Genomic DNA, 20,810 nt, shown 5'->3' with positions numbered 1-20,810 from the left:
AATATTCCAGAATCTCTCACCTGGCTTTAGTGCATGTCCATATGAACAGGCGTTCTTCAGGGGTAGAGAGAGGTAGTTCAGCTCCCTATCACTGGGTAATTACCAGGGTGACTGACAGAGGGCTTATGGGAACCTGAGGGGCCGGGGAGACACCTGACTTCCTTCCGCCACAGCGGAAGAGAGAAACGGCCCCAGGACTGCAGCTGGTAAGCAATAAACAGATTTTAAACTTTATTTCTCCCTTTGATTTCTGTTTTAGAGGTATTTTGCCCTGGGATTTCCTCTCCCTGGAGTTACAGATACCCATTACTTTGTTTTGACTTGTATATTTGCAAACAGGCCCCTGCGGCATGTGGTATCTGCCTGGCATTGTCCCTCCAGCCGAACTGCAGAGACAGATGCCCTGGTGAACAGCTGGCATGGCTCCAGACGCATGAACTGCCGAGGCCCCCGGTTCTGGCCACACATCCCGGTGGGTTGGGGGCTTGCAGCGGTCCGGACGCTCAGGCCATGGTCTCTCGAAATGTGAGGGTGGGACCTGAAGCTCTCCAGGCACCCAGGCGGCTCCTCACCCGGATGTGGCTGCAGCCCTGCGGCCATGAGCACGGCCCACTGGGAGCTCCCGGGCCCACGGGGCGCCGGTCAGAATCTGCATTTCGGTCCGAGCCCTGGGGACGGGGACCAGTGTGCACTCCATTCTGAAAAGCACCTCCGGGTTATGCGGCTGTGAGCTCCTGCTGCCACATCCCCACAGAGATCTGGGAAGGGTCACCCTCCTCACTGGAGCGGCATCAGGAGGGATGGGGAGGAGACGGGACCCTCTGAACCCCCTCATCTGGAACAGGGCTCTGGCCCACTGAGCACGGTCGGATGTGCTCTGCCAGCCCGAGTACAAAGTAGGCATTGCAGCGGCGGGAGGCGGGCGTGGAGCCGGGCAAGCGCACCCTCGTGGCCTCACCCACCCCCATCATCTCAGCACGAGGGGCAGGTCCGGGATGCCCCTGCTCCGGCCTGTGTGCCTCACATCGCTCTTCCTGCAGGAAGTGAGAGGAGGCAGAGCCCGTCACTGCTGCTCTGAGCTATCAGAGCAGATGAGGACCGGCCAAGGGCATCCCCAGAGGACGGAGCGTAGGAAGTGGCGCCACCTGCCTCGCCCGGAGGTGGAGGGGCAGCTGCCAGCAGAGCCGTCTGGGCTGCAGGCCGGTGTTTGGACAGCTGAGGGTGACCGCCACGGCAGGGCTCTGCCCGGGGCCCGTCTCTGCGGCTGTGACCTCCGATGGAGGAGACTATAAAACCCCGAGGGCACTTCCTCCCCTCCGCCGTGTGCGGGGAGCAGCAGAAAGGGCTCCAGAAGCAGGGACGATGGCGGCGCTACAGGAGAAGAAGTCGTGCAGCCAGCGGATGGAGGAATTCCAGCGCCACTGCTGGAACCCAGACACGGGCCAGATGCTGGGCCGGACGCTGTCCCGGTGGGGTGCGTGCGCGGGGAAGGGGACGGAGGGGCCGCTGCGAGAGAGGCCGAGGGCTGCCGGCGGCTGGGCCGGCCCGACTCCTGGCCAGGCCTCACCTCCCTCGCCAGACGGCCTCAAGGGCCCATTTCGGCTCCAATGCCCCCTGATGTCAGGTGCCTGAAAGGTGGGAACATAGGCAGATTGGCCCCAAAGGTTCAGCCTTAAATTTGGAAGGTATTTTTAAAGCTATGCTCCTGAAACTTAAAAAGACTTTTAAGGTGAGGGGCACAGGGTTCTTCTGTATGGTCAGGACAGGCTGGCTCTAGGTGGAGGGGATGGGTGTGCAACGTGGCTCGAGTGGCTGGGCCACATGTCGGCTGCATCTTCCCTGCCCCTCCCCGCAGTGTGGATCAGCCTCTACTACGTGGGCTTCTACGTGGTGATGACGGGACTCTTCGCCCTCTGCATCTATGTGCTCATGAGCACGCTCGACCCGTACACGCCCGACTACCAGGACCAGCTTAAGTCTCCAGGTAGCAAGGCCACAACCTGGGCATGCGGGGCCACGCCAGGCCCCAGGGCTGTGGCTGGAGCAGAGGCCCTCTGGGAAGGGCCCCGAGGCGCCCGAGGCCCAGGGGACACGGCAGGGCATGGATGGCCCCCCAGCTTCTCTGGTGAACACCCCAGACTATGAATGTGACATTGGCTTTGGTTTTAATTATTCAAACAGAGGGCAGACGCAGGCTTCCTGTCACCTCACACACATGGACACACCCGCAGACCATTCTGGGAGGGCTGGTGGGGAAGAGCTTTGTTTCCCGCAGAGCGTCCCCCAGTGCTGAGGCCGCACATGACTTACAAGACAGCAGGCCGTGCTCAGACAGGAGTTTGCTCCGGGTGCACCTCGTCCTCTGTCCTGCCGGATGACGGAGGCTTGGCAGGGGGTCAGCGTCCACCCTGCCCTCCTGAGCCAGACCCGAGAGAGAGAAAGTCACCCTGATGAGACATCAGCACCAGAGCCGGGCACCTCCGCTTCTGCGGAGCTGGTCCGGGCCACGACTTGCACTCCCAGCAAAAGCGAGAGCAAGACAGGTGGGGGGGGGGGGGCGTGGAGGAAGGAGGGGGGACCTGGGGCAGCCAGCACTCTCGGTGGGCCTGCAGCAGCGCGTCCAGCCAGAGGTGGGGAGGAGGATTGGAGGCGCCCAGGGGAGCCGTGGCCTGAGTTTCCCGCGAGAACCGCGATGAGCCGCCACGGAGCCTGTGGGGAGCCAGTTTCAGAATCACCCAAGGGATGAAACACGGAGGCCTCGTTGTGATTCTAGAACAGAATACAATGTATACAAACTTGGGAACCTAACTAAATATAATTTGCCCCAAACCCAGGGGACAGAAGCAGGAGGTGTGTCCCCTGGTCATGGGGAGGAGGCGGGAGCTTGAAGCCAGGCAGCGCTGGGAGTGGTGGCTGTGTGGAGGGACGGAGGCCTTCTGCCCTTCCTTCTCTGAAGGCTTTTGTCTTAAGCCGTGTTCAGCTGTTTTGTCACAATATCCACGAAAGCAAAGCCAAGCTCACTCGTGTAAGAAGCCACCATGTCAGTAGGGACAGAGGACACACGTGGGACATTCCCAGGACGAGATGACGTGGCATGCATGGGCAGAAGAGGCGCAGGTGCCGGGTGGCAGGTGGAGGGCTGAGGCGGTCGACCATGGGCAGCAGCCCGCTGGTGTCAACGTGTGACATACACACCCCCATGTCTGTAGTTAACAGAAACAAGGATGCACTTGGCTGGCCGTGGACCCAGGGCCGCCGCGTCAATGCACACAAGTTTTGGCTTTTCTCTTTTTGCAGTTAGCATGTTGGTAGACTGCTTTTTAAAGCAAACCAGTGAGGGCTACCCAGATGTGCATTCACATGAAACCTCACTTAGAAACCCAGTCCACACTTGGGACGAGGCGTCACTTGGAACAGCACGTGTGGCTGCTGGTGGTGCTGGCAGGGGTGCAGCCAGGGCTGGCAGGCAGGGTTCTCCCCAGCAGCTGCGGCAGAGGAGGCCAGGTGCCACCCCACCGGCCAGACACTCTGTGTGCAACTCACCAGCTTGCAGCCGACCACTTGGATGTGATGAACATATGTGAAAACGAAGGGTCCTGCCCTTTCCAGGTGTGACCTTGCGGCCAGACGTCTATGGGGAGAAAGGCCTGGACATTTCCTACAATGTCTCCGACAACAGGACCTGGATGGGCCTGGCACTTGCCCTCCACAACTTCCTGGCAGGTAAATTTGCAAATGCTGCCGGTCTCCTTTCCTCTAAGGACATGTCACGGAGGGTGGGGCCTTCCAGGGTGGCTGACGCCGGAGCCGGGCGCCCACAGGTGCATCTGCCCGGCAGGCTACTCGCCGGCATCCCAGGAGGCCAACGTGAACTGCACCTCTGAGAGGTACTTCTTCCAGGAGGGCTTCTGGGCCCCGAACCACACCAAGTTCTCCTGCAAGTTCACGGCGGACATGCTGCAGCACTGCTCGGGCCTGGCAGATCCCAGCTTTGGCTTTGCAGAAGGAAAGCCGTGCTTTATCATCAAAATGAACCGGGTAAGTTCCAAGGGCTACAGACAAGATCTGGGGTGAGGCTCCTTGGAGGTCAGCTGGTGTTTGCTCCAACCAGGGTTCCAAGAGCAGGGGGCGGAGCCTCGCTTGGCTGCCCGTCCACCCTGCCTGACCTCCACTCAGCACGTACCTGCTGCTGTTGGTGAGCCAGCTACAGTCACCGAGGAAACCTGCCTGTTGACACGGCACTGCGTGGTGTTCTGCAGCACCTGGACGCTGAGCAGCAGAGCTTGGGGTTTGGGGGCCAGGGCAGCAAGTGTGCACAATAGCTAGAGAAGCCATGCACGGCGCTGGCAGGGCCCCTGGGAACCGCCCAGAGCAGAGGTTTCCAATCTGATGAGCCAGGGAACCCCTGTGGCCCAGGGCCAGGAGCTGAGGAGGGCGAGCAGGGCCAGGTGAGCAGCCGCAGGAGATGGGGTCCGTAGCCCCCTCAGTGCCGGCGGCTGGTGACAGCTTGGCAGAGACCCAAGGACAGCCGGGAGCTCGCTGGGTGAGTGGGCAAGATGACACTGCTCTGTGCCACGGCAGGGGCTCCTGGGGCCAGGGCCCCAGTCTTTGCATGGCCCTGTTTATTTTTCCTAAGAGGCCCAGGAGAAGCTTGCACGGTGTGGGGCTTCTGGCTCTGAGGGCCGAGTAGAAGCCCGCACCCTCATCAGGACCCGTGTGCCCCCTGCTGGGGCAGGCCCTCCGCTCACCCACTGGCGCCTCTTCCGTTCCAGATCGTCAACTTCCTCCCGAGCAACAGCACAGCCCCCCGGGCGGACTGCGCCTTCCGGGTGAGTGCCCTGGCCCGGGCCTGTCTGTGCCCACTGGCCTTCCTGCGCACAGCTAGGTGTCAGCCCGGTAAGGCAGACGCAGGAACCACTGCCTGAGATAGCTTCCCAACAGAGGACAAAGCCTAGTAAGAAAAAAAAATGGTTTTCTGCTGTTACTTGGCTTCAAAAAGCACATAGTATGAACAGTATAGCAATAACGCCCTTCAAGTGTTTAGTGGCAATTTGTGGAAACGTTTTGTCCTTGAAATTTGCTTATTTACAAAAATGTGCCCAATTACCAACAGCTATAGCTGTTTAATAGTGGATGTGGGGGCTGCTGAGACTTGGCATTAATTTACTCCAGTTATTCTCAAACAAGTTTCTAAGTACATCATGAAAAAAACTAAGTTTGTCTTCACAGAAGATTTTCTAAAGTCTGTTTTCACCATGTGCCCCGCTAAAGGCCCTGCACCATGAGCAGGGGGCCCTCTCCCGAGCACCCTGTGGAGCATGCATGACTCTCCATGGGCCACGGTGCCTTTTTAGTTATCTCGACCTGCAATCTGCAGGGCGACTTAAGATTTAATAGCCCAAAAGCATCCTTCGCCTGTTCTTTGACAAGCTCATCAACCTGTCGGGCCATGTGCTGTGTCAGAAGGAAGGAAACAAATCCCGCCACACAAGGGCAGGGTCAGCAAGGCCGCCCACGTGCAGGCTCTTGGGCTCGACGGCACAAATTCATGTGACCGGTCACCAGGGGCCACGCCCCGCAGGACCTCCGCACTGAAGCCCAGGCTCAGAGCTAGGTCGGGCCGACGGCACACCAGCGTCCCCGCGGTCACTGAGCGCACAGCACACTCAGGCCCCGCCTCCCGCCCCCAGGACCAGCTCCCAGACAAGCGGCCCCTGCGGGTGGACTACTACCCCCCGACGGGCACCTTCAGTCTGCACTACTTTCCCTACTACGGGAGGAAGGCGCAGGTAGGTCCAGGCCCCAGCCGGCCCTCGGCACCCCGAGTAGGGCCGAGGCTTTGCCGAGGCTCCCAGGCCCACACGTCCGGGCTGGCTGAGGCGAAGCCTCGCATGGGCCCCCCACTTCACGCCGGGCCTCCCAGATGCCTGCAGGACCACTTCATTACTGCCTTTCACCAGACTTGCCGTGCTATTATATTATTTCTCATCAACTACAGCCTCAAGTCAAGCTTGTTGCGGGCGGTCTGTCCCATCCATGCCGATTTTCCTTACTTCTAAGCGAAAGGTGTTTCCACCCCATGGGTTCAGGGTGCACACAGTGCCCATGTGAGCTGGCGAGGGTCCTCCACCCCCGCCTTGGCGCCTTCCCCAGCCGTCCCGATCCCACTGCCACCGCCATCGCTTCCTCCCGCGTCTCCCTTCCAGCCCCACTACAGCAACCCCCTGGTGGCCGCGAAGCTCCTCAACGTGCCCAGGGACATGGAGGTCGTCATCGTGTGCAAGATTCTAGCAGACCACGTGGCCTTCGACAACCCCCACGACCCCTATGAGGGCAGAGTGGAGTTCAAGCTCCGGATTCAGAAGTGAAGGCACCCCGGGGAAGCTCCGAGCCTAGAGCACTTGGGCCTCTTCAGGACCTCGCTGCTGCTGTGGGGACACTCAGACAGCAGCTGTCCGGCCACCAGGGAACGTCTCGCGACTTACCTGTGCTGCAGGCCCGGGAAACACAAGCCGTGGTTAGGGGCTGCCAACAAATGTTTTGGGTGTTTGCTTTTAAAGCCTGCAGGTCCTAAGCCAAAAAATAAAACTTCAAAGTCGCCCGTGCTCCGTGTCAGTCACTCTCCCAGATCGGGAGGAATTTAAATGAGCCGCCAAGCAGCCCCTTCCTTGGGAATCCGAGTCCCCATCGCCAGGTCGGGGACTCACAGAGGACGCCGAGGCAGGGCTGTGCCAGAAGGCGCCATAGGTGAGGCGGGGACATCCCCACCATGGGGAGTCCAGCCGGGGGGCCACTAGTGAGCCCCCTTCTACGAGCAGGGGCTCCCCACTCACATCCAGGAACACGGAGCCTGCCACTGTTCTCCCAGACTCCGGGTGCCTGTCTGGCACAGCAGCCTGCTCAACCCCGGGCATCCCCCACCGGCCACCAGGGCCCAAAGCCACAGCACAGGGCCTGGTGTCCCTCCCGTGTGAGCACCGGACTCAAGGTCCTGCCGGAGACGGAGCGCTGTGCACCCAGGGGAGACCTGATCTGCTGGGGCAGGGCAGTGGGCACCACCCTGGGCCTGCGGAGGCCTCCCGGCCGCGGGACCTTCCCCACCGACACAGGCAGCCACGTTCTCCACTACCCATCCATCAGTAAACGCTTCCTGAGCCACCTCAGAAAGGCTGTGTGGCCAGCTCCGTGGTCCAGTCACCGCAGAAAGGATGCCAAGGCCTTGAAGGGGTGGGTGGGCCAGCCAGCTGGGGCCGGGCCCTCCCCCAGTCGCCACTGGCACCCCAGGTGACCTGGGCTGACAGGCCCGAGCGGGGTGGCGGGAAGGAGCCCGCTGGGGAGGGCAGCCCTGACTCCTGGCCCACTGCACACACATCACGAACCCCCAGAGGGAAGCCCCGGGAGGCCCCACGGGAGGGCCGCTCAGGCCCTGGGGCCCGAAGCCAAGGCTCCGGCTGCAGTCGGCACTTCTCCCCGGCTGACCCGAACCTCTGCTGCTTAGCGATGTTGCCAGGGCCCCCTGGGTGCACGCTGGTGCCCACCAACATTGCCCGGATGGCTGTGCCAACACCCACAGAGCCAAAACTTGGCCCACTGGTGTTTTAATCCTTATGACATGATAATCCTGATCTTAATCCTTATGATTAATCCTTGTAAGCACACATCCCCCGAGGTCAAAGAGGTCACCCCGGAGGTCATCGCAGGGAAGCCAGGGCCCAAGGACACAGGCGTGGACACCCTCACAGCAGGGCTCCAAGACCCAGGACAAGACGGCCAGTGTAGCCAAGCACCAAGCAGGGCAGCCGGAGAGACGCTGGTGCCAGGACCTACCCTACACCCATGGCATCCCTAGAGCAGTGTGCGCCCAGCAGCCCAGGGCCACACGCCCCCACCCCCACCCCCGTCCCAGCTAACCCAGCCTCCTGTCCCCAGAGCCCTTTGCTGATGCTTTGGTCCTGTGAAACCATCACCTGGTGTTATCTTGGGGGGTTCCAGCCAGAGGCCTGGGGGGTAGAGGAGGCCCTTTGGGGGAGAAGCTGGGTGGGGAGGGATGAGAGGCCTTGGGGCAGAAAGGCCCTTGGGGAAGAGGCCCTGGGGGGGTGAGGTCCTGGGGGGTGAGGCACTGGGGGGGGTGAGGCCCCAGGAGGTCTGGGCAGGGACTGAGCCCTCTGCCCCCACTGATCCTCAGCCCTCAGAACAGGGGGGAAGCCCCCCTGCAGGGCCCTGGCTCACTTCTGGGGTCCGCAGGCTGTACTCCCACCGACGTGTCCACCAACCCTAGCACGTTGCTGCGCCCGCCTTTCTGACCAACAACCTCACTCTTCTCCTGACAGTCTGACTCACAGCCTGCCTCAACATTTAGGATTTTAGCACTGGACGCAGGAGAGCAGGCTCGGCTTTGGCCCACGCCTCCCAGGAACGGGTCCCGGGCCCCTCGCCTCGGCAGCTGCAGGCCCACGGGCCAACATCTGGCCCCCACGCCTGGTACCCGCCCTCCTCCAGGGAAAAGCAAACTCCTGGACGGTAACCCTTAATCAGAGAAACACAGAAGTTGTTTAAAATGCCCATGCGCGTTTTATTAAAAACTACCAGTGCCAAGTTAAACAGTTCAGACAATTAAAGTCTTTATGTTCCATAAAATATTACAGAAAAGTTTATTTGTGTTTCAATAAAAACGCTATTGTTTTAGAACAGGCAGCTAACAGCAACTGCAGTTAATGGTTCTTTGTGAATAAGTTTTAAGAGACCACTGCTTGTCCTGAAATTCCTTTTCCTCTTTATAAAAAAAGAACTATTAAAAATGATTGACAAATTTTGAGTTAAAAAACTGTTAAAACATTCTCTATATTTAATTTCAACTTTATAATAGATTACAGGAAGATGCTTATGAAACAAATACAACATTTGTTTCAGTACATGTCCTTAAATGATAGACTTAAGTATGTAAACAACTAGATAGTAAGTTTCCAAATGCTGCCTGTAAGAAATCAGGCAAATTTTACCATAAGCGATAAACCACTCCAAGCCTTCAAAACAGTTTGACAGCTGCGCCAGCGTGGCGGTAAACTTTTACCAGACCAAAAATAAAGAAAGAACTATGAGATTTGTTTGTTGCAACAGAAGAAAGAGAAGTATAAGCTTGATGGACTCACAGTCAATATAATTTAAGGGAGAATAAAGTCATCCTAAGCTTGGGGCGCCCCCTGCGGGAGCGGGACTGCCAGGGCATCGCGGGGCCCGCGTGCAGCCCAGCCCCCCCCACGGCGGATGCTCGCCAGGGGTGCCCGCCGCGGCTGGCGGCCCATCTCCCCGCACATGGACGGAGCGCACGTTCTTCAGCAAGAGCTGTTCAAGGGCAAAATAACTCCGGACTCAAGAGCAGAAAGAGGAAACACACGTGCTAGCGTAAGGGAAGGCGCCGCGCGGCACGCCGGTGTCCGGTCGCCCCTCGGCTCGCGGCAGGCAGCCCACGGAAGACGCTCCGCCCGCTTCCTGGGGACGCACACCCGCCTCAGCAGCTTTCCAGCATCTTCTCGGGAGGAGGCCAAAGAGAAACAGAAAACCCACGCGAAGCGCTTCTCCTCCCTGCGCGTGTCCCGGAGCCGGCCGCGCGGGCCTCAGGCCTCCTCGTCGTCGTCATTGAAGTCGTCGTCCTCCTCGTCGTCCTCGCCGACGTAGGACACGGGGGTCTCCACCCGGGACCCGCTGTACTGGGACCCGCTGGAGCTCGTGGCCAGCGTGCCGTCCGCGCCGTTGGTCAGGTCACTGCAGAGCAGAGGGCCGGGGTCAGCGCCCGCGGCAGGTCCAGGAGGCCCGCAGCACCGGGTCCCTCCCTGGGCTCGCCCCCACGCCCTTCCAGCCTGTCCTCTGAGCCCACGGCGGCCGGGACACGGGGTACGCTGGCAGGCCACAGGACTTCCCCATTCACCACAGAAACAAAACCCCCGCGTGCACAAACTGGAAAACCACTAGATCCTTCCTTCTAGGCCTTTTATTTAAACTTCCTTAATCTCCAGGAAGGAGGTGGAAACGGACTGAGGACAAGGGCCCCCCCCCCAAAAAGAGACAAGACCTTTCAAGGTTCCCTGAACAGCAGAGTGGGCAGGCACCCAGCAAGCTGTGTGCCCGTGTGCCACCTGTTTGTGCACACGTGTGTCATCCCAGGCCCCACGCTCAGCTGAGCTGGGACAGGCGAGTTTCAGCAGATGCTCCATAGCCTGCACTTCAAGCACGGCCACAGTGACCCCGGCTTCCAGTCTGTGGGTGGCACTGGCTGCAAGTCGGCGGGGCCCTGGGCAGCGGCCAGGCCCAGGGGTGGGGGAGCGGGCGGGGAGCTGGTGGGAGGCAGGACAGCTTGGCCCTGTACACCGGGGCCCAGGGAGGTCTGGAACCACACCTGTGTTATGCTCCTCACCCGGGGCATGTGACAATGGCTCGAGGTAGTCTGGCATCTGAGGCCAAGGGTCCCCGAACACTCCCCAAGGCACAGGGCAGCACCCCCAGCAAGGAGCTCTCTGGCCCCAAATGCCAACAGTGCCCCAGATGAGACCCTGGCCTAGAAGGGAGAGATACTGTAAGAACTGGGGTCCTGGTGAAAGACCCCCAGGTTCAGCCATGATGCGGTATGCCAGCAGAGAGCGAAGCAGACACAAAGGGTCTAGGGTGCTGCAGGTGACAGCCTGGGCCAACTGCGGGGGACAGAGGCACGCCTCCAGCGTGAATCGTGACTCGCTTGGGTTACTGTCACAGGAATTTCAATTTTTCAGTAATGGCAGAAAAGGTCCTAAGAACCATCTGGTACTGAAGGTGCCGACCTAGGATCTGTGCTGTGACGGGCTTCCTCCCAGCTCGACCCAGGGCGCCGGCCACACAGGGGGCCGTGGGGCCGAGACCCCACTCGAAGGCTGGCCTTCAGCAAAGCGAAGGAGATTCCTTCTTAAAAGGTGAATCCGCCTGAGATGACGGCACAGGGCAGGGTCTGAACCTCATGCTCATGTGGCCGTTACACACTTGACGAGGAGGGACTCGGGGGGGCGAGATGATCAGGCGGCCAGCGGTGCTCCGGCCTGGCCCGTGCATCAGGCCCTCAGAGGTCTGTGGCTCCACACCCACCTCGGGCCAGAGCCGCGGCTACTCTGCCACCGAGACGCACTACCCACTTAACAGAACCCACGCACGTATTTTAACACCTTCCCTGGCATTAAACTGCACAAAAAGAACTATCGAGTGTTACTTTCTTGATTCCACACCTGGGAAACCCAACCCAGCAAAGCAAGTCCGAAAGGGTGAAAACAGAGCTCCCAGCAGCCCTTGCTGACTGGCAAACACCCTTGTTCCCGAGCCGGGAGCACTTCAGGAAATCACTGTATCCTCAGAAAATACCAATGCCCCCGTTAACGCTGGCTTTTCTCCTGAAATGGTAATGGCTTTATTTCCCTTGTTACAAAAACTGACAGGAGTCTGAAAACTTAATCTAACCAAAGATTGTCATAAAGATGGAAGTTTAGAAGTACCCAAATTCTACCTCGAGGAACAACCACGTCAGTGTTTTAGACTGACCCCTGCACACGCAGTGGGAAATTCAGACTTACACACCGAGCTGGCTAACGTGCAAGCCGACAGCAGCCAAGTCCCTCTCCCTGTAGCCTGGACGCTCGCCCAGAGCGACCCCCGTGGCTGTGCCTCCCCGACCTGCAGGGCTCCCTCGGGGCTGCGCTGGGGCCCCGTCTGTGTCACACACAAACCCACTGATGCTGTGTCCACCACGATTAGATAGGCCCATGTTTTTGGACCTGACCTGTGGACTGCTAATTTATCTTGTATCTTAAGAAATCAGACATTTAGTAACATTTAGGATTAATGTAACATAATACATGCAAAGTAAAACATTAAGCCATTGTTTCACCAATACCTGATGCTGAAATCATAAAGACCGAGATGGACACCAGATGACACTGCCCTGCCCTGCCCTGTGGGGTTGTCAGGTCAAAGGGTAAACACGCCTTGGTTTAAATAATAAACTCCTTCATATAACAGAAAAATTACACACAATAAAAGGTAAAGTGAGAAAAAGTGGGACGCAAAATCACATGTGCTGTGACCTCAGCGTGTTAGAACCGGGAGAGAAAGCCGTCCTGGGGCTGCCGGCGGTGGGCTGGGGGTTTCCGCCCTGCTTCCCTGTGCACTGCTCCTCAAACAGTAAGAACCGGACAGCCCTGTGCCCCGGGCGTGGTTTCAGGTCAGGGTGGCTGCCTGCTCGCGGCCCCCACCCTGAGCAGCGCAGGCCCGCGGGCTGTGGAAGCAGGGCCCCCGGCTACAGGGCACAAGGCACCCTCCCGCCGGCCCAGGCCCATGGTCACCTGGCAGAAAGCCTCGTGCCGTTGGACGTCGAGACTGACGACGTGACGAACACCCCGCCGACCGACCCCTGAGCCATCTCTGAGGAGGAGAAGAGCACAGGTCAGTCACGCAGGCCGCGCAGAACGGGCGTCACACCGATAACAGAGCTGCGGCCGGAGGTGCTGCTCTGCCTGCGCTGTCTGCACTGTGCCACCTGCCAGGAGGCGCCCCGCTCGTCCAGGGCACAGCCAACGGGCCGGGCTTCCCAGGAAGGCAGAGAAGTCCCCAGCTGACGTGTCACCCCTGGGGAGAGCACAGCTGTCAGCTGTCACGAAGCAGAGAATGAGCAGGGCGGCTGCTGGGGCCTGGGAGGGGCCTGACCCCAAGGCCAGACGTCCCCGGGCCCAGACGCTGCAGCTCCGGAGAACACAGCCACACACACGGCCCCCTCTCTGTGGCCAGGACACTGCCAGCTCAGCAAAGAAGCCCGAGGAGCCGTCTGTCGAGCAAATGCCCCTCCTGTCGCTGGGCCTCGTTCCTCTGCTGCAGGGAACACCCACCCCCGGGAGGCACCCCAGCCCCTCACCATCTGTCCTGGGCAGCTGCAGGCCTCCTACCCGGGCCCACCCGGCTTGACACCTGGCCACATAAACCTCAGCAAACCCACAAAATGTAGGCTCCACTCATGTCCTGGTGGGTGACGGCCCTGCCAGACAGCCACGCCTCACAGTCCCCAAGACCCTCAGGCTCTTGTGCCCTGTCTGTGCCGCATACCGAGCAGACCTCAGCAGAGAGGCCAACGTCCGCAGCCAGGGGCTCTCACCCAGGACTGGGGCTGTACCCCCCTCTGGCCGCCCCTGACCTGTCACATAGGGCTCCAGGGCCTTGGGGACCAGGCTCCTCGCGGTCTTCAGGTCCTCGGCGGAGCAGCTCCCGGACTCCAGGCCACAGGCCATGCCCATGCGTTTCAGCACCTCTATGTCATCATGGATCTCAAACGTGTTGTCAAAGTTGAACAGGTACTCGAACCTGCAGGAGGGAGTCGCTGTTGGAGCGCAGCGGGACCGCGGACAGCCCGGCCCTGAGGCCCCGGCCCCCACCTGGGGGTCCACCCAGACGCACGGCCCGGCCCAGCCCACCTGCAGCTGCCCTGACAGCTGTGGCTTTTTGATCAGAAGAGCAGCCCGGCGAGAGAGCATTGGGCGTGGGCAGCCGAGCCGAGGCCACGACTGACCGTACGGTGACCACACGTACTTGTCGTTAGAAATGCTGCAGTCAATGACCGTCCTCTTGCTGGTGTTCACGATGATGAAAGGCAGGTGAATGACAGAGTTTGGGGGCGGGGGCCTGCTGGCCTGCTGCTCCGCCTGCCGGTTCCTGTGCACCAGGTTCTTGAAGGCGATTTGCTAGAAGGTGAGCGATGGATGTGCCACTCCAGTCAGTGCCTTTGCTGACCCTCCCCAAGCCCCCATCAGAGAAGACAGCAAACAGCTGGGGGCTGCAGGCCAGCGAGCCCAGCAGAGAACCCGCACCCCAAAACCCCAACACCCTGGAGGGGCTGTGACCATAGTGACCAGCATCCTCGCCACACAGACAAGAACCCACAGGAAGGGGGAAGAGAGACATATGGGCCTGGAGGTGGTGCCCCCTGCCCAGGGGTCCCAACATGCCTCATAGCCTTGTGCTCAGACATGGGGGCGCAGACCTGGTGGGGAGGGGTTCTTGCTGGGCCTGGCTGCGGGCCTCGGCCTGGAACAACTCTTATCTCCAAGGAAACTTCCTTCTGTCAACTTTAGCCAGAAAAGAGGCCCTCCCTCCCAACCGGTCCCCCACTGGCCCCCCACACTGCCCACAGTGGGACCCAGGGCCTTGAGCTGGGGGTTCAGGAGGTGACCTGAATTTGCTAAGTAGCCACAACGTGCTATGGGCACAGGGCAGGTGCGACTCCTACCCAAGGGGCTTGGTAGGAGAACTGGGGGGTGAGGGGCTGGCCTGCACCCCTCTTCTCTTCTGCCTCCTGAGTGCCTCTGCCCCCTCAACCCGGTAACCACCTCCCCACTGGCCAGATCACCCCATCCCTGGCACTGGTCCCGACACCCCTTCTAGGGGCAATGGAGTACCATGGCTAGGTAATGTGCCCGTGCTGAGCCCACCTGGCCTGGCAAATCCATCCCTCTACATGGCCATGGGCAACCCAAGCCCACAGTGACCCCTCTGGCCTCTCCCAAGTTGCAGACTCCCACCCTCAGCAGTAGGCCACCTACTCCTCAGACCCCACACTCCCTCCAAGGGTTCCACTCGCTGCCACAGCCTTGGCACACCTGGCCCTCTGGGTCTTGGGCATGCACCCCCACCCCCCAGGGTCCCTGGACTCCCTGGTGCCCTCACTGGCCTTGGGGTCTGTAAGCATCTGGATATATCACTGCGAGCCACCCTTCCCTCCCCTGCCTAGCTCCCACTCCCGCTGACGGCTGGCCCGTGGACCCCAGCACCACGTTGCTTCCGTCAGGCCAGCCACGCCTCCAGCTGGCCCCTCACCAACTCAGAGGTGCAGCTCCAGGACCCTGCAGGGGGAGGCTGGGGCTCGGGGATGTCTCTGCAGGCCCAGAACCTCAGCACACACCCCCGGACCAGAAGAGCTACCTCTCCTGCACACACACACCCGGATGAGCTCACCACGAACCAGGCACAGGCCGAGATTAACAACAGCCAATGACAAACAGAACGACGCGACAGTGGCCGTGATGGAAGTCGTGCGGGTGTGGGTGCCCCTCTCCCAGGCCGACTCGGCTGCAGCTGCCCTGCCCTGGGAGGAGGCAGAGGGCAGGGACGCGGGCGTGTGCGCAGAGCAAGGCTGCAGCGGCCTCCCGGCTGTGCGCACAGGACCGTGAGCTTGCCGACCAGGCTGCGGTCCCGAGGCAGAGGGAGGGGACAGGGCCGGGGGCCGGAGGACGCAGTGAACCCCGAGGGGCTGAGCGGGCAGGCAGGGCTGCGGCACCTCACCTGCAGGATGAGCTCCTGGAGCTGAGACTGCTTCTGCTTGATCCTCTCCAGCCTCCTCTGCCTCTCCACCTGTGGAAACAGCCACGACAGCCAGTCACACGGCAGCCAGCACAGGAATCCTGGGCCCCGTCCGCTCGCCCCTAAGGGATCCCCGCCCCGAGTGTGACGCGGGCCCAGAGCTGGCACGAGCTGCTCACACCGATGAGCCTCCCAACCTCAAGGACACACAGCCTCCGGTCTTCTCTCAGTGTCTGGACGCTGCTCTCACGTAAAGAACCCCACCAGCAAGGACTCAGAATCTACCCCCACGGGCTCACCATCCTCAACTGGGCCACTGCGCCCCCCACAGGGGTGTCTGTGGAACCAGATTAGGCGGCACGGGCACCCAGCATCCGCCCGATGGAAGAGCTCAGGCCTGACCAGACTTGGGACCCGGAAGCGCCAGGCGCACGAGCCCAAGGCCCGGAGCAGGTGCTGGTGGCACAGGCACCGAGCTGGCCCGCTGTGGGCAGCCGCAGGGCCGGGGGCGCACCTCCAGACTCTGGCACTCCTGCGCTGAGTTGGTGGGCAGGCCGATCCACTTGATCTCCTTCTTCTCCTTGGAGATGATGTTCATGGCCATCAGCACGTTCAGGGCGTCGTAGACCCTCCGTCTTATGTTCTTCTGGTCATAAGCCTGGGAAGACAGGGCGGAGCTTTGCAGACTGCCCAGCAGCTCACAGATGGTGCTAGAGCTCCAGACCCTGGGCACGAAAGACCCGCGTGGTCACCTCACCCGTGGGCATGAGTTGTCTAGCAGCTGCCAGAGACAAGGGGGCCGGCAGTGCGGGGGATGCAGGCCAGGCCAAGCCAGGGCGCCTGCAGGGGCAGCTGCCCAACACACAGAGCCAGAACCTGGGACAATGGGGCGTTGCGCCCACAGGCAGGGGGAAATCCCTATGCACCGTCCCGGAAACGCCCGGGTGTCCACAGTGGTGGTGGCACCTGTCGCCCTGGTCCCCAAGCGGCACTACGTACCGACTCGTTTGGCAGGATGTGGTTGTCGGCCGCGCTGAACTCGGCAACCAGCTCGTCAGCCACCTCGTTGTAGGACGTGGTCCCCTTCCGCTGCACCTTCTCGCACACCTTCATGGAGAAGTGCCTCAGACCCTTGCCATTCTTCTCTCCTTTCCGGTTGCGTTTCCTTCAAAATACAAGGAAAAGAGATTCCCTTAGATCCTGAGGCCAGCCTCGGACCGGGGCCCACGCCACCCGCAGGGCCAGCACACCAGGCCAAGGCACTGGAGCTCCCGGGAGCCAGCCTGTGCCACCTCCACGGGGCGCCCGCACTTCCCTCCTGCTGCAAGTGGCTGACCTCACATCTACCTTCCTCTCCCAGGAGAAGCAGGGCCGTCCCCAAGGACGGACTGACCTGTACGTGTGCGCACATCACACACCAGACGCTGTTTCTTAAAGATGTCAACCGACATCAGCAACTACGAGGCTTTACTGCAAATTCAGGAATTTACAGGGCAAATTTGAGCAGACTACTAGACAAGGTGGTGCAAAGATCGTGGGGCCCACATGGCAGCGGGTGCCCCACACTGACGTCCCCAGTGCCCTTCCAGTCGGGAGGTAAGACAAAAGTCTAAATGTCTCAAGTCACATCAAGGAAAAGGTCAGTTTTTAGCTGGATGAATTTTAGGGTCTCATGACTTTTGCTTTTGAACAAATACAATTTCATGAAACTTTCTTTTTGTTAGTTTGCTTTAGTGGAGGAAAGGTGAAAGTGACTTTGCGGTGGGACCACCCAGTCACGTGGGAGCCCCCACACTGCTTCCTGGTGCAGACAGGGGAAGGCACCGTGTGGAGAAGCCACCTTCCGCCACCCATCAGTAGCTGGTCACTGCCCACAGTGTAGCCACAACCCCAAATCCACAGGGGGCTGCTCTTCCCCTTCATGGTATAGCCACCACCCCAAAACTACATGGAACCACTCTCCACCCTTTACAGTGTAGCTACCACCCCAAAACTCCAAGGGGGCCCCTGCAGCTCTGCTTCCCAGTACGAGGAAGGGCGTGCCTTCACTACGCATCTACTCAGGGCATTGCTGGGCTTTCCAGCCCTCCAGCATGGCGGTCAGCCCCGGCCACAGACAGCGGGTACCCTTCTAGGCGATGTGCTCACCCGGCAGACCAAGGTGAGGGGTCTGAAGGCTGGTTCTGTGAGACAAAGTGAGTGTGGGGGGTGTGAGGGCTTCCTACCACGATAGTGTTTGGAGCTGCTGGTCTCTGAGGCGTACCAATTACCTACAGTCAGAAAAGACAATTCAGAACACGTCAGAAATCTCCCGCGCAGGATGCCTCCTTTGTATCATTTCCCATTATCCACAGCCTCTGCTGAGCTTCCACCACGGAGGGCAGAGAGGGCAGACGGTACACGTGCCCAACAGCGGTGCCCCGGACTAGGACGTCCTGTCCCAAGCGTGCGTGCGGGACACCCTCCCGAGAAGAGCAGGAATGCCAGCCCACGAGGCCCTGGACGCAGAGTCCGTGTGGACTCGGCATGTCCCCACTATTTCCTCCCCTCAGTGACCGGATGAGATGTGAACAAGAGGCCAAGAACCACAGGAGAAGGGAGAAGGCCCCCGGAGGACCCCAGCCCCCCAAGAGACCAGCCTGATGGCGGCTTTGTGGGGGGCCCCGCAGCAGCACAGGGCTGGGGAACCGAGCCGGGCGCAAGGGGTTCCGCTGCCCAGCAGACACCGTAGACCAGCAGCTGCCCAGGAGCCAGAAGGAGGGGAGCTTTGGTCTGCCCTCGGACAACAAGGACTTTAGAGCTTGGGGCTGCCACCTGACACGCCAACACCATCACGGGGACACAGACACGGCCTTCTGCTACCAAGGAGAACTCCGACCTCACAGAGACCTCGCTGAGTGACTCCACCTGAACCCGTGAGCCGACTCAGGAAATGATTCGGCTTCACGATTTCCACACACAAGGGCCTCAGTGACGTGACGGCACAGCGGATGTCCCTGTGGCTCCGGGTCCAGGGCAGCACGCGGAGGGCAGGCTGCAGCCTCAGGGTCTCACCACAGCCACTGGCCCTCTCCGTGGGGCTCCCTCTAGTCCCTTCCTAGTGGGATAATGTGTTCCCTGCCGTGGCCCCAGGCAGCTGGCCCGGCACTTTGTAAGTCACCCTAAGCCCAGGTCACCTGTCAGCGTTAATGACCCACAAACCACAGAAAGAAATGTGCTCGACTGAACGCACTCTTTCAGGCCACATACCCAGCGATCAAAGCCTCACCAGCGTTCTCAGACTGCAGCTCACCCTCCCACAGAAGCCGTGATCTCAGACAGCGAACCTCTGACAAAGGAAACGGTCCAGAGAAGAGGACGACTCTCCCGGGGTGAGGCCCTAGGAGGCTGGCTTCCAAGGTCAGCGGGCGGGTTACGGGGCCCCAGCCGAGGCCTGTGGGACGCGTGCTCACGGCACTCACTCAGACGCTTCACCTGTCCTCAGCTGCCGGTTCTCAAGACAGATGTGGGGCAGCAGCTCACCCCACACGTGCAGGTGGAGGTCGGTGTGCCCACCTCACACGCCATGCTCTCCCGAGGTCTGCCCAACCCCAGGCACTCCGTGGGGCCCTAACCGCAATGCCCTCGCCCCACCCTCTCCGTTCTGCTTGAGGACGGAAAGAGCACGTGCTCAGTGACTGCCTGCTCTGCGAGGGGCCTCCGCAAATGACAGGGCAGCCCTCAGAGGGCTCAAGGCGCCTGACACCTGCAGGCTTCTCTTTCCCCCGTCCCACCTGCTTTGCAAGAACCTGGCATGGGGATTGCCCAGCCCTGAGCACGGATCACACCGTCCTCACACCAGGCCTGGGCTCCCAGGTCAGAGGCGTTCCATTCCTATCCCCTGTGTACGTCAATGTAAGAGACCCCGGCAATGTGTGAGAGGTGGTCACAGCCAGGGCCTGGGAGGCTCCACCCTAACACCGCCGGACTCGAGCCAGCGAGTCATCTTCCAGACCAATGGGTTTAAGGTGGGCCACAGAAGACGCTCATGCTGAGTCTCCTCACGACTATTTACACTGGCAATAAACAGAACTGCTCCCGTAACTCACGGCCTAGTCCCAAGCCCATCTGCTGCAGTACACAGTTCCGACGACATGAAAAAGTGTGAGTTATAAAGTAAAAGACAAAACAGAGTAAGTTATATCAAAAAAATACTTATTGAAAAGCTGTGTTGTACTAAACATGGTCTAGGTCTTCCCACATGCCAAGAGGGGCTGGGTGACGGGGAGCAATTAGACGCTGCCTGGGTAGCCACCTGGGAAGGGCAGAAAGGGTCACGACCAGCTCTGGTATCAGGAATGGTGTCCCTGCCCACAGCCGCCCAAGAGTAGGGGTGGCTGCAACCTAACCGGAGCCTGGAAGGAGGGGTCCTGCTAAATCCCACAGTGGGGAGCTGATCAGGTGGGGAGACATGGCAGGGGCCGGACGCTCCTGACCTAGTGCAGGATGGGCCACAGCACTAGAGCCCCCCTGCGAGGTCTGCACAGACACCATCCTTGCTTCCCCGGCAGGCAAGGGAGGCCCACACTGAGGGGGGTCCAGACCGAGATTCCAGCTGCTCTAGCCGAGTTCTCTGTCACACCCAAGAAACCCGTCGGGCAGATTCAGAACCGGCACATGTAGCAGCAGGTGGGGAGGCTGCCCTGGCTTGGCCAGGCCCCACTGTCCAGCCACTCGGGCGGGAAGGCCGGAGCCGGTGAGCAGACATGAGCACTCAGAACCCTGAGCAGGCAGCCTCCCTGCACGGCGCCCTCGATGGCAGACTGCAAGGGCTCCGCCCCACTGCAGCCTGGCACCACAGCCCGCCCTGCAGGCCCGCCCAGGCCCCTTACCACTTGTTGTGCGATGTTGACATTGGACTGTCCAAACGTTTTTGGCAGGAGCTGCTTCCCGAGTGTGTTTACCGAGGAAGGGTGCACAGCCAGCAAGGACACCACGCCTGCAACACAGGGAATGAGGGGTCAGAGCGGCCGTGTCGGGGGGACATGCGTCTGGCCGGAGACCCTCGCTCTCCCCGTTCCCACTATTTAGGTCCTGGTCATGCGCCAACACCCTACTGAGCGGGAGATGTGCAGCTCTGCCACACAGCCGGCCCCTCTGGGCGCCTCCTGCCCGGGGCAGGGGCTCAGGTGCCCCGGTGCCTCAGCAGTCCTGCTGCGGCTGCCCGCCCTTGGACGGAGCGTTCTGGACGGGCTCCGGGACCTGGAGGCAGTGGCTCTGATACGCTCAACCCTATGACCATTCTACAACAGGACTCTGAAAATATTCCCTTATATTCCAACATTTCTCTGGTTTAGACATCTAACAATCCATGTTCCCTCAAGAAGTAGAATCTCATTTGTTTCCAGGAAGAACCCTTTGTGGAGAAGCCGCCACCCTCATTGAATACCCAGAAACCTTAACACACAGCAAAG

At 60.4% G+C, this 20,810-nt stretch overlaps 2 protein-coding genes across 8 annotated transcripts in view; one reads left to right on the top strand and one right to left on the bottom strand.

Annotated features, from left to right (window-relative positions):
- The first annotated feature begins 1,286 nt into the window (after positions 1–1,286).
- Positions 1,287–6,599, top strand: ATP4B (ATPase H+/K+ transporting subunit beta). Of its 2 annotated transcripts, none has more exons than XM_036904817.2 (7): positions 1,287–1,474; positions 1,856–1,984; positions 3,610–3,723; positions 3,839–4,038; positions 4,773–4,896; positions 5,691–5,789; positions 6,207–6,599. In XM_036904817.2, the coding sequence occupies exons 1-7, from the start codon at positions 1,363–1,365 to the stop codon at positions 6,329–6,331; spliced, it is 903 nt and encodes a 300-aa protein (XP_036760712.1). In that variant the 5' UTR covers positions 1,287–1,362; the 3' UTR covers positions 6,332–6,599. The 2 variants fall into 2 exon arrangements, with proteins under 2 accessions (XP_036760712.1, XP_036760714.1); XM_036904819.2 differs by having other exon boundaries at positions 1,298–1,474; positions 4,773–4,829.
- A 1,949-nt stretch (positions 6,600–8,548) lies between these two features.
- The window catches only part of TFDP1 (transcription factor Dp-1), a 31,215-nt gene continuing 18,953 nt past the window's right edge, over positions 8,549–20,810 (bottom strand). For 3 of the 6 annotated variants that reach the window (XM_036904811.2, XM_036904812.2, XM_057494444.1), the window contains exons 4-12: positions 20,229–20,335; positions 17,506–17,627; positions 16,357–16,522; positions 15,872–16,015; positions 15,340–15,408; positions 13,591–13,742; positions 13,199–13,365; positions 12,357–12,435; positions 8,549–9,762 (exon numbers count right to left, since the gene is read on the bottom strand). In XM_036904811.2, coding sequence (XP_036760706.1) covers positions 9,615–9,762; positions 12,357–12,435; positions 13,199–13,365; positions 13,591–13,742; positions 15,340–15,408; positions 15,872–16,015; positions 16,357–16,522; positions 17,506–17,627; positions 20,229–20,335 — 1,154 coding nt within the window. In that variant the 3' untranslated portion in view covers positions 8,549–9,614. The remainder of the gene's footprint in view (positions 9,763–12,356; positions 12,436–13,198; positions 13,366–13,590; positions 13,743–15,339; positions 15,409–15,871; positions 16,016–16,356; positions 16,523–17,505; positions 17,628–20,228; positions 20,336–20,810) is intronic. The other 3 variants (XM_036904814.2, XM_057494445.1, XM_057494446.1) reach the window with 1 other exon arrangement.

Source organism: Manis pentadactyla, chromosome 17 (assembly GCF_030020395.1).
Source record: "Manis pentadactyla isolate mManPen7 chromosome 17, mManPen7.hap1, whole genome shotgun sequence".
NCBI classification, from domain to species: Eukaryota; Metazoa; Chordata; class Mammalia; order Pholidota; family Manidae; genus Manis; species Manis pentadactyla.
The sequence above is the reverse complement of the archived record's forward strand: the minus strand, read 5'-3'. Positions and strand labels throughout refer to the sequence as shown.

What these genes read in the sequence shown, in the direction of transcription:
- ATP4B (XM_036904817.2), top strand. Translation starts at nt 1,363, where the DNA reads ATGGCGGCGCTACAGGAGAAGAAGTCGTGCAGCCAGCGGATGGAGGAA. An exon ending in CACAGCTAGGTGTCAGCCCG is followed by an intron (nt 4,897 to 5,690) that starts GTAAGGCAGACG and finishes TCCCGCCCCCAG; the next exon opens with GACCAGCTCCCAGACAAGCG. An exon ending in ACTACGGGAGGAAGGCGCAG is followed by an intron (nt 5,790 to 6,206) that starts GTAGGTCCAGGC and finishes TCTCCCTTCCAG; the next exon opens with CCCCACTACAGCAACCCCCT.